The sequence below is a fragment of the Papaver somniferum genome, chromosome 11, assembly GCF_003573695.1.
Source record: "Papaver somniferum cultivar HN1 chromosome 11, ASM357369v1, whole genome shotgun sequence".
Lineage (NCBI taxonomy): Eukaryota > Viridiplantae > Streptophyta > Magnoliopsida > Ranunculales > Papaveraceae > Papaver > Papaver somniferum.
In genome coordinates this window covers 40,260,013-40,272,782 of record NC_039368.1, presented here as the reverse complement: position 1 = coordinate 40,272,782, position 12,770 = coordinate 40,260,013, and the positions used below count along the sequence as shown (strand labels likewise).

At 35.1% G+C, this 12,770-nt stretch overlaps 1 protein-coding gene across 2 annotated transcripts; it reads right to left on the bottom strand.

Moving 5' to 3' along the window:
- Positions 1-1,862: 1,862 nt before the first annotated feature.
- LOC113320105 (hexokinase-4-like) lies at positions 1,863-12,215 on the bottom strand. Of its 2 annotated transcripts, none has more exons than XM_026568044.1 (8): positions 12,144-12,215; positions 11,535-11,685; positions 11,254-11,436; positions 11,054-11,128; positions 10,092-10,247; positions 9,893-9,991; positions 9,673-9,800; positions 1,863-1,999 (listed from the first exon to the last, which is right to left on the bottom strand). In XM_026568044.1, the coding sequence occupies exons 2-7, from the start codon at positions 11,550-11,552 to the stop codon at positions 9,726-9,728; spliced, it is 606 nt and encodes a 201-aa protein (XP_026423829.1). In that variant the 5' UTR covers positions 11,553-11,685; positions 12,144-12,215; the 3' UTR covers positions 1,863-1,999; positions 9,673-9,725. The 2 variants fall into 2 exon arrangements, with proteins under 2 accessions (XP_026423829.1, XP_026423828.1); XM_026568043.1 differs by lacking the exon at positions 12,144-12,215 and adding an exon at positions 11,783-11,837.
- Positions 12,216-12,770: the final 555 nt, after the last annotated feature.

Sequence of the window (12,770 nt, the reverse complement as noted above, 5' to 3'; positions counted from 1 at the left end):
TTCATGTTAAAACTCTAAATTTCTCAACTTACATATTCATTTACAGACGGGAAAATCGTCTTCCAAATATCTTAACCCAGCCGTAATACAAAATCAGGTGATTCTCGACCAAAATAACGGCGAGAAGTTCTTCACTTCCCATCCGTTATGCTTATATACGGCTGGGAGTTCCTCAGCTGCAAACCGTGTTTGTGTTTTACGACTGGTTTGACACGTTTTCCAGTCGTAAAACACAAAAAAAAACTAAGACTTTCCCCGGATTTTTAACGGATTTGAGTCGATAAAATTTCTATCAGGAGTTGATTATAAGGTTTTCCTTAGTATTGTTACGTATGGTTTCATCAATTTTCTTCAAAGTTCTTCAAGAAAAATTCGCCATAATCATCCTTCTCCATCTTCAAAATCCAGGAAAATCAACTTTTAATTTTTAAAAGATTAATTATTTATTTGATTACTAATCCATTTACTAATATTGATTAGTTAACTTAATCGTTTTCATTAGCACTAATCAAATTGAGAGTATATTAGGTATTACAAAAAATATCAGGACAAGGGATTCTATGGATTACTATTTCATGATCCTAAGCAGCCCAAAAAAACCAGCCGTTTGCAGCCCCAATAATAGGATTCTTATTTTGATTGCCCATATCAAACTATAATCAGGTCATTAGTTCACGAAGAATACTAACATCTTCTACACTATATATACAAGCATAATTCCACACTATATGTTCTTATACATGAGTTATATTTGGGTATTCTTAAAAGAAAAAAAAAACCATAGGTTTCCTTATGGTCGGGTTAGGTTGTTATATTACCAACCTTAAATATTTATGTATGTTGGTTTTTAATTTTTAAGGCTGGGAATATTCAATTAATATTGAAAAATAAAATTTAAGATTAGGTTTATTTGAAATCAAACCCAAGCGTAAATCAATCTAAAAACTTCCGAAAATGTTATTCAAGATTTTTACGGTTAGGTTATATGAGAATCGAACCCAACCGTAAATCCGTTTAAGGTTACAAACCTAACCGTAACAGCGCATAAGATTTTATTTTATTTTTGATTTACGGTTAGGAGTTCTTATTTCACCAATCTTAATAGCTTCAAAGAGCAAGTTTACGGTTAGGAAATTTAAGACATATACCCTAGGTGAATCTGCAACTCTAATTTTGTTTCCCATATTTCAATAAATTTAACCCATTTCAAACACAAAAAATAGAGAAAAAATAGGTTTGTCGATCTAAAATATAATTCGGTTGAGAAGAGAAGAACATGTACTTAGACAACCGTAATTGAGGTTTCAATGTTTTTATTCGGCAAAAAAATCAGTTGAGGACAGAAAGAGGAGAAGAATTGAGATAGAATTATAATTTAGTTTTAGTTATTTGGTTTTCAAAGATGAAAGAGTAATCTAGACTTTTTAAACGTCTTTAGGACACCCCCTAACCAACTAACTAGACGTTAAGATCATGTGGTAAACCCTTTTTAGTGTTTCCATAATCCCCTGTATGAGGTTCCATAAGAAGAACACTTAGAATTAGAGGATACCAAGTACATCACCAACTTTTTTTTTCCGGCAACCTGTATGGACAAAACCTAATACAATTGCAGGTAAACCAACTTAATGATCCTTGACAATATATATATAAAGTTTATATGTCCATCTCTTCTCAATCATATAGTGTAGACAATGGAGTCTGTGAACCTGATTGTTAAGAAGAGTACTTGGACGATCTCAAAAATCAATATCCAAGATCAATCTAGTCGTATCCAATATATTCTAATCTGAATTCTGTCAAGTATGAAACTTGTTATCTATCTTTCAAGATACAAATTTTACAAGAAACAAATCTCGTAATTGATTTTAATTATATGGACGTATCTACGAGAATTGAATACGTATTACTTGTGTAAACGTATTATAAATATAAACAATGTAATGCGGCAAAGGAAAAATACAAGACACCAAAAATGTTGTTAACGATGAAATTGCACCTGCAAAAAACAAACAAACAAGAATCTCATCCAAGTTTGAACACTAAACTGTATTAAACCGCTAACACTAGAATACTATCAGACTTTAGACTAGAATGTAGTTAAGACTGAATCCACCCTCCAAGCGATTCACTTATAGTCCCTATCCTTACGTCTCTTGAACCTCTCCAGGCTCTACGCAATCGATTCCCGTAGCTGACGTTTTTTACAGCCTAAGAGTTGCTTCAACCTAAGTGAAGACTTCTGATACCAATCTGCCTCTAACAGATAAGCTTATTTGATTTCCCTTTAGATCAAAGATCGAGGCTTGGAAATTTGTTTGTAATAGACAAAGCTAGCAAACCTCACAAATCTGAAACACTTATACTCAGTGAGAAGCTTAGATTTTTAACCACCTTTCAAGAACAGTGTGAACTAGTCAATTAATAAAAAAAAATCAGATAGCTATCTTGAGGAATCACAAAGTCTGAGACAAAGAGAACTTTGTGATTTGTATCTATCTTGCCTGAAAGAGATTACCAAAACATCGTTAATAGAAAAACAAGATCATGATACATGAACTATCAAGGTAAAGATAGTATCGGACCTGACTTCACGAATCCCTAAGTGAAGTCTTTAAGTCGTAGACCTAATTATGTTTCTTAGAGGAAGCCTAGGTCAATAGAGCAAAAAAAAATAGCACATGGAGTATCAAGGATTGAATTTCCCAGTTGAATGAGTGTCTTTATTTATAGATGTTCAATATTGAGGGTTGCTTAGAATTCAAGCTAAGATAACTTGAAATTCAAGTAAACACTTTCTATATTTAGATGAAACTCTAATTAGGGTTTCAAGTAAGCATGTGAGAAGTTTGTCTTGAAACCACATAGAGAAATATACACAGTGTTCCGGGTATGTCAACCGTGTATAATGATAGTTCTTGGCAAATATGTCTTTCGAACCAATAAGCAATATCGTGTTCATTTAAACACTTAAAACTTTAATTATGATCTACATACACAAGGTGTTTCAGTGATCATAGATGTCTTAAACGTATTTATGAGAGTCATAGCAATCCTAAACATATTTTAAAAAGTAATCCTTTTAGCATCCGCTAATATTCACTGGGACCGTTAGGCAGTGACTCGTGAACTCAGATGTCAAAGGTTCATGAAATGGGTTCACCAACTGTTGCTTTTTCACCAATTTCAGATCACCACAGTTCCGGGTTGGTGAACTTTACAGTTTGCGTACTGGGTTCACCAACTGTTACAGCATCCCTTTGTTGCTTCTCCTATTATGCGGCTCCTTTATTTCTTGGTTTCTGATTCTGGGCAAGATTTTGCGCCCACTAATCCATGACGGATTTAATTACCTAGTTTGCCTAGGCTTAACTTCGACAGACAAGGTCTGATATACTGCGCGAGGCGCAAAATCCTAATTTTCGCAAATTAGTAAGGGTAATATATGAATCTTGTGAATTATCACAAAATTGATTGAATTCTATGTGTTGACACAGAATTCTTTAAGTTCATTGCCAGAGAGAAGTACGCTTTCTGATTGAATACTTTATGCAAAGACCTTATCTTTGATACTTGGAAATTCGTGCTACTATGTTGCGAGTGAACACAAATTGTCATGCCATATCAACATTAAGGATTCAGCCGTGGAACATAGCACAGAAGGCATTCAAAGAAACTTATATTAACTGAATAATACAGGCAAGGTCCCAAAATTTATAGAATATCTGGGATTGTTGCTACATGCACCATTCTAAATAAATTTCATATATATATATATATATATATTGAGTTGCTCAATAAATGCGCCAGTGAAGAGTTTGAACACTCATCACTTTCACATGGCTCTGTCTCTTTACAAAGTGACGTCCTATTAAATGCAGGGTTTTACAAATTTAGCCTTGAACTAAAAACCACTATCAACAATCATGTATATTGGTGAACGGTTTTTAAGGAAAACAAGGGGATTTATAACAATTCCAAGAAGTCCACATGAACGTTTGGAAGACCTTGCTAACCCCCCGGATCCTATTGATGTGGTGGAAGGACGAGACTATACACATTATGAACAGAGCAAGTATGTGTGGTGGTGGAAGAGACATTCTATTGGATTTTTGCTTCCAGAAATCCAACGTCAAGATAACAGAGATGAAGTTGGAGATGCAAGTACTCAAGATCCAACATTTCTTGTGAATCAGGTCCCACCAATACATCCATCACGGTATACGTATGACAATGTCTCACAAACTTCACCTGAATTTCCAACAATTCCCTGGTATACCGAACGTTCAGACAGTGATGGCAACCGTGTTCAAGTGTGATGGCAACCGTGTTCAAGTGCCTTTGCAACCACCCGAATCTCCTCCATTTACGTATGATGTTAGTTTGGGAACAAGGGTTAGTAATTTTCTTTTGTAACTCCTTCAATTATTTTTTTTTCCATATTTTTATGATTTTCTTTACACATTAAAAGTTCTTTAATATATTTGCTATGTTGGTGTTTCATTTCAGGAGCAATGGAAAGATCTAGCGCACAAATTTGCTATGTTAAATGTTATAAAGGACCAGTATTGGTTTGAATAAGATCGTGCACATGCTCTTGGTCAATCAAACTACGGAGGGGAAGGATCAACCTCAACCCAATCATGTTATGATCTTGGAGAAAACTCCCAATGGTTAAGCCGTAAAAGACCAGCCACAAGTCATGATGTCGCACTAGACGATATACCTCATTATGTTCCACAAGATGATATAGTTCCAGAGTCACAATTAACCCAATTGATAAGTAGTGGTGGGCAAGGATTTACTCATGAAGATATGGAAAGGATTTTGGGATTAGAAGAAAGGGATTGGTGGGTTTACTGTGGTAATTTGGGAACATAGATGTCTATAAAATGGATGATAGTTGTCTTTTCTTTTGTATGAATTCAAAAATCTAGAATGTCTTTTTTTTAATGGATGTCTTATCTTTAGTGAATGTTTTTTCTTTGATGAATCTGTGGATAAATATATTTTCTTTTGTAAGAATTTAAAATCTTGGAATGCTTATAGTATTTGAGTTTTGTTTACAGGTGCAAAATAGACGATGAAAATCCGCTAAGGAGGTATGTACTGATGATGTATGGTATCGATCTTAACATTGGTGATGATAGCGAGGAGAGAGAAATTGTGGCGTACCAGTATATGACTCAAAGAATGCATAGGCTCTTCCAACCGGTGCGTCAAGAAGTATTGACGCGACAAATAGTGGAAAGACACCGAGAGGAAGGATATGCAAGAATGATGCACGACTACTTTGGACCTAATTGTACTTGGGGACCTAAGAAGTTCCACCAACGTTTGGGTATGTATTGACCTCTTTTCTTAAGTATTCCAAGTGAGATTGTTGTTGAGGATCCTGCTTTTGATTTCCAAGTTGATTTCACCGATAAACTTGGCCACTCTCCCTATTTGAAGATGTATGTTGTAATTAAATGTTTGTGTAAAGGCATAGCCGCTGATAGCACAAATGATTATGTCCGTATGGGAGCGCTGACCGTCTATATGTATATCAAGAGGTTTACTAGGGTAATTAGTTGGCACTTTGGTCCAAGGTATATGCGACTTTCTACAAGAGAAAGACACGTAAAGATTATTGGCAGAAAATGCAGCTAGAGGATTCCCTGGGATGCTTGGGAGTGTTGATTGTATGCATTTTCCGTGGAAGAATTGTCCAACAACATGGGTAGGTACGTTACGTGGACATGACAAAAAGACTACCATGATCTTAGAAGTCGTGGCATCATATGATCGGTGGTTTTGACATGGTTTCTTTGGAACGCCAGGGTCGAACAACGACTTGAATGTCTTGGCTCAATCTCCGCTTTTTGATAAGATGGTTAATGGTTTAGCAGCTCCTTGTAATTACCACATCAATGGCCACAACTATAACATGGGTTACTACTTTGTGGATAATATATATCCCCGATTTTCTTGTATCGTGCCGTCATTCAAAATTCTCCTTCGAAATCAGCATGTTAATACGTTGTTCAATAGATATCAACAAGCGAAGAGAAAGGATGTGGAAAGGGCTTTTGGAACTCTCCAAAACAAGTTCCAAATAACAAAAAAGTCGGCAATGTACTGGGATTATCAAGGCTTGTATGATTTTGCACAACATAGTCATTGAGAATGAAAAATGTGACTTAGATTGGGGTAAAGTTATGAACGAACCAATTCCACAGGTTACCAGAATACCGAGGTCATACAACGAATTGAGGAATGATGAAGCATATCTCCTACTCCGCAATGATCTTGTTCAACACATTTGGACACGACATGGACTAGGTCCCGGAGATGGTGAAATGCTACCGGAATCTCCCCATCTACCACCAGATAATCTTGACGGATCGGATGGTGAATTCGATCCAACCGATGTTTACCCACTAGAACAACTTTAGCAGTTTTTTTTCTCGTAAGATTTCGATTGAACTTTCAATATGTTAGTAACTTGGTTGCAATACTATGATTTCTAAAATTTAAAACTATTATTATGATTTCCATTTGAATTTTATGGTTATGGTTTTGATTGTTTTTAGAAGAGAAGAAAAACAACTAAGTATAAAACTTGAAAAATTTTAAAAGAGAAGAAAAAAACTAAGTATGGCAGTTGAAATTTTTTCTCAGGTTCTGTATAAATTTGGGAAAAAAACGCGAATAAGAATAGCGCTAAAAGCTAATGAGAATAGCGTTCCCATCTGAGCCATTAATTTTCAACGACTCCTTCTAATCAACGGATGACATCACCATGCTAATAAGATTATCTCTCAGCGCTATTCTTAATAGCGCCCCAATGGTTGTTTTTTGAAATAGAATTTTTCCTTATAAATTGGCTTATTCAGCTCAAACCAAAACCTTCCAATCTCTAGATTTTTTTCTCTATCTTCTTAAAAATTTCATTGCATACCTTCTTTCAATTCAGACTTTTTGTTCACCATGGCAAAATACACTACAGCTGAAGATGTTGCAATCACCAAAGCTTGGATAAGCATTACACTTGATGGTGTTGCTGGAGTTGATCAAAAATCAAATCAGTTTTGGGAGAGGGTATTCAAGGCTTATGTAAGCTCTTTTGGAAACAAGAATGATAGGACTGTTCATAAATTGCAAAATTGATTTGGTTCAATGAAGAAAGATGTCAAAGTTTTTGTTGGTATCTTAAGAAATATGCATAGAAACAATGGAAGCGGATGCGGAATTGAGGATATCGTAAGTATTTGTTTTGTAAATTATATGTATATCATTATATTCGATGTTATTGTCGGTTTCCTAGATTAGAATATCTTAGGATTAAAGGTGGAAAACCTTTTAAAAATGAAGCGGTGTACTTGCTTTTCAAAGAACATGTTCCCGGTTTCAACCCCGAAGAATTTGATCCTACCCAAAATCAAGAATCGGAATCGGAAGCTCCTACTGTTGATGACTCAACAAGTAGTGCTCCGGTAAGAAGCGATCCAAGATGGTATGAAGAGGATGGCCCTCTTCGACCACCGGGAAAAAGGGCTCAACAAAGATAAGCTTCGGAGATATCGGCTATCAACGACGGAACCGACCGTATATTGAAACATTTTAGTGAAGAGAATTCAAAGAAGATGCCAAGATTGGATACTCAAGAAGGATATTTACTAACTATTGCAGAAACAAACCAGAAATCCGTGGATTTGGCTTTGGAGAAACATGAACTCGATTTATTGGATGTGGAGGTTGAGACCTTGCCGGATTGGAAGAATCAATTCATATTGGATAAGCAAAATAGGATTTTGGAAAAACATGGTTATCCTCCTAGAACACTTGGTGGGAACTTTGGTTATCCTAATGTTCGTCATTTTTAATTTGAAGTAGTGGAATCAATGTTTATGGGGAATTATGTAGTTTCAATTTATGTATTTTTTAGTATTTGTAGTAGTAGAATCAATGTAATTGAAGTATGAATCAATCAAGTTTTAATTTCATTATATATTTCTTTTAATTTTTATGGGAATTCATTATATCTTCCTTTCGTTTTGATTTCAATGTTGAGATGAATCCAAAAACATGTTTGTTGAAGAGGAAAAATTGAGAGAGTAGAAAAAAAAACTAAGTATAAAATTTGAAAACTGGAGTAAGTCTGTATCTTTTCGGAGAAAAGTTCTAATCAGAATGGCGCTGAGCGCCATTCTTAATAACGCCCAAAGCTATTCAAACTAGCGTTCATTTTACAACCGTTGGATTTCCAACGGCTCCTTCCAATCAACGGATCAAAAGGAAAGCTAATAAGAACAACGTTGAGTGCTATTCAGATTAGGTTTTCAACGGCTTTTTTCTACTTCAAAATTTTCTCTATAAATTGCCTTCTTCAGCTCAAAACAAACCATCCCAAAATCTCAAGATCTTCTTTGCTTTCTGTCTCTTTTATTTTTTGTAATTTTAAATCTTCTTTCAATTCTTTGCAAGTATGGCATACACTACAAGTAAAATTTGGCAATCACAAGAGCTTTTTCAAGAGTTAGCCTCATTCCGATTGTTGGAAATAATGATAATATCAACAACTTTTGGGAGAGGGTGTTTCAATCCTTTGTACAAGATGGTGGAAATGAAAACGAAAGAACAAGGAGTAGTATACGAAATAGGTGGGCTGTGATGAAAAGAGAAACCAAAATTTATATGGGCATGATACAATCATATTATGCAAATCATCTTATGGGAGGATACACGTTAGAAGAAGTTGTAAGTATTATTCAATGAGACCTCTTATTCTCAATTACATATGTATTTTACATCATTGATCTTTCTAACAATGTGAGATTGTGTTTATTTATTTTGTAGGAGACGCATGCCAAAACTCTCAATTTCGGAATTAAAGGCATAGATTTCGCACATGATCATGTCTACCAATTTCTTAAGAACCTTCCCGGAGCTTAAATCCCGCGATCATACCGATAATAAAACTTGAGAATGAAAATCGGATCATGTGTAAGTCTAAATTTTAGTTATTTCAATCCATGTAATTTTAAGTTATTTCAATCCATGTTTAAGTTATTTTAAGTTTTTTCAATAATCAATGAAATTATATTCGGTTCACGTTTTATTGGTTCAAATTAGCTAATTTTAAATATTTAATTCCAGATTATTATTATTTTTTTGAAGATTTTGTTTTGATTTAAGTTTTTTAATTTCAATTTATAAACAAAAATATGAACATCAAAAACAGATAATTCATTCATGTGGTGTGAGAAGGGTGTAATAAAAATAAATTTTGGACGATGCTATTCTCATTAGCGCTGAAAGCTATTCTTAACGGCGCTCAGAGCTATTAAGAATAGAGCTAGTTTGACGCTACTCGGATTGGTGCTAAACGCAATTCTTATTAGCGTTTGACTTACGCTATTCACAATAGCGTTCAGCGCTATTCACAATTGCGCTTTTCGTCTTCTACTGCGCTATTATGATTGACGCTCAAATGGATTCCACACTACGTACTGCGAAACTTTGGAACCCTGCTTGGATTTTTCATGGAAAACACCAATTTGGAAGCCACTAGACTTGACATTCCACAGTTTTTCCACACTTGGAATGGCTTGGACTCCACTATAAGACTGGCCTCTTATCACACATGAAAAATGTGAAGATAGGATATATATTGTACAAGAAACACACCTCAGTATAAAGGGCACCGACAGGCTAGAAGGAAGCTCTCCAAATATATCCGACTACTGTGCCATTCTAAGAAGCACCCTCCTTACAATGTCACCCAGATACATTCCTGAAATCATTTTTTCGAAACCCTGATGCAAGAAATCAAGATCCAATAATTATGAATCAACCAACGAAAAACGGTGCAGAAGCAACCAATTATCTATTGGGGACAGCTTCTTGCCTGATCATATGGGTTAGGACTCTCTGCATCTACATCGTTACCGTATGAAGTTTTTGGCAGATGAGACGACCAGAAATTACCCCACTCCATGTTCACAACCTAAAGAACCAAAGCTCAACATATAAACTATGCAAGTTATAACATATTCTCTAAGAAAGTAGGCAGCTAGTTATATCCCAGAGATCACAAAGAAAGATACCATGCTTCCTGAATTTGTAAGAAGGCCTTGATACTTGATTATTGCATTTGTTCTCTCCACATCGCAAGCATTCGTTCTGGTTCCGATTACCACTGCTGCTATAGTGTATTCGTCGTGAAAATGTCCAAGAGCTAATGTTCCCACAGTATCATTCACCTGCTTAGAGAGAGAAACATATTTTGCTCTAGTAAGTATAACATTAATATAAATAGATGAACATGTGCATGCCTCGTCAAAAATCTATAAAAGGAAATGGTAAGTACACACTTGAGTACTTAACCCTGAAAAGGATCATCAGAAAAATCATCCTTTATTTAAGCACTACCACAGGACCAACTAAAGAACTCCAAGTTGCTGGCCTATTTCAGTGGAGCCTTTTCAGGTTGCGCTATAAATATCCATCCATGATAGCCTATGAGAGCTAATATTGATTATGATGACCAATTTTAAATTGACTAAAAGTTTTTGCATAGTTAAACAACCATAGTCAGAGATGTATTGTCTAAGAGTCATTCTCTCAAACATGGAGGAAAGGCGACGCCAATATAAACAACCTCTTGCTGCAACAAAGCCAGTGTAATGTGACTATTTGGCGGAATAAGTGAGACTCCTTCAAAAAGATAAAGAGAAAGGTAACAATATGAGATGGTTTAAACATTTAAGAGCACTGTCAAACAAACACTTATCCTTTCATGTAAACTAGTGCGCACATTCTGGCAGATGCAACCTGCTAAAAGTTTCATACGTTTTGTTCTGTGGACTCCATTTCAAGCCTTATCAAAAGGTTAATCCTCTTTAGGATCCTTCCATCTTTTACAAGCTCATTGAAGTAGATCTTTCATGAGCTTGCCATATGTGCATAATTTATGCCCATAAAGAAAAGTGCAGCAACTAAGATGTAAATGATCAATAAGCATTTTTATAAGGCAGAAGCACTTCAACTATTTGAAGGAAAGGCTCACCAATGTTGCTACTCTAATATCCAATCCTATTTTGACCAGAGACTCTTCTAAACATGTGGTCACAACTTTTCCAACCTGAAAATAAAAATAGAAAGCATGCATAGGATAAATGATAAGTGTATCCAGTGATTTAAAGGAACATTTAATGAGTATATAATGGAAGAACATATCTAGGTTACGAGAATCATCCCCCCACTTACGAGGTCTTTAATAGAAAATTCTTTAGTCCACTTTACAAGGTAACCTGAATTAGCAGACGTCTGTCTCACTGGGAAAGAGAACGTAAATCCAAGCTGCCTCCTTTCATCAGCTGGAAGATCAAAACTATTTCCATCTTTTTCAATAAATTGATTTAATGTATCAGCAATGAAATCAAAGAGATCCTGCATTCAACAAACGTGTCAACAACATTACCGCTACACCTAAAGATGAGCGGATACATTTGTACGACATAAATTCAGATTAGAGGCATACAAGATACCTCACTTGTACTGGTCATCAAATACGGGGGAATGGGTTGCCTTTCAACTTTATGTACCAAGATCCCAGAACCTTTACCTCCAAGCTGCACCCGCAAAACTCTAAAATTAGTGCCCCCGAGATGAAGGGCATAATAAGTTCCTTTCTCGTCCCTGAACAGAAAATTTTCAGAAATTCAGCAATGTTACATTAGCAAAAAGTTAAAATATAGTATCAGTTAAGCTTTAATAGATGAAACAGTTTATTTACATCCTAGAACCACAATAGCTAAATAGAAACACTGAAAACATCAGTGTGGAAGAAAACTAAAGAACGGATATCATGTCAACTCAATATATAAACATAAAAACTGAAACAAAAAGCTGCATCTGGTATAAAAAGAAAAATAGAAAGGAAATTGTCAACAGAAAATGTCAAGATATTAAAGAAAGAAAGTAATTATTTGAAAAGTAAACTAATTATCTAATAAGAATCCATTGTGATTAAGCAAGCTGAAAATCAAAGCAACACCAAGATAATCCATAAAATATGTAACATTGCAAGACATTATCAACAAAAGGATAAAAGATGATGAGACAAGTTAACCAAATCAACCAATAATGTATAACACCTTAATTCCCAACTCAGATAAGAAAACAAGTCATGAAATTTCTGGCATTGAGTCGGTCATAGTCGAAAAGCTCTTGAATTTACACAATAGAACTGAATCAATAACCCAACAGCTTAAACAAACTGCTAAAATTAGTTCCAACAAAATTAGTTCCACTAATCAGATGCAGCTTTGTTGAGAAAACATCAAGATTTCCAACAAAATCTGAGTCTTAAACTAAAAATTAGAAATTGCCCTCCCAAAATCAAAAGAAACTTACACATTAACTTTTTTTAACAATGAAACAAAGCCCAACACTCGTTATCTATTCAGAACTTAAGTTCCAACAATAAAAAGGAAAAAGGCTCAATTTTTCCATAAAAGTAGAAAAATTTAGAGTTAAAAATGTTACCCATGAGGAAGATTATCAATGAAAGTGAGAGGCATTTTCAATTTACTGCCACCTTCAGATGCTAAACCTGCGTGCATCTCAACAGCCATAGCATCCACAACTTGTCTTAATCCGAGCCATGAAGCTTCAATTCATGGCTCTTCCCAGCAGAATTTCATGGATTAGTAATAAATATTCAACGTATGGACATCTGAGCCACTATTGAATAAGCCCCGACAAAATGGTGCAAGTGTACT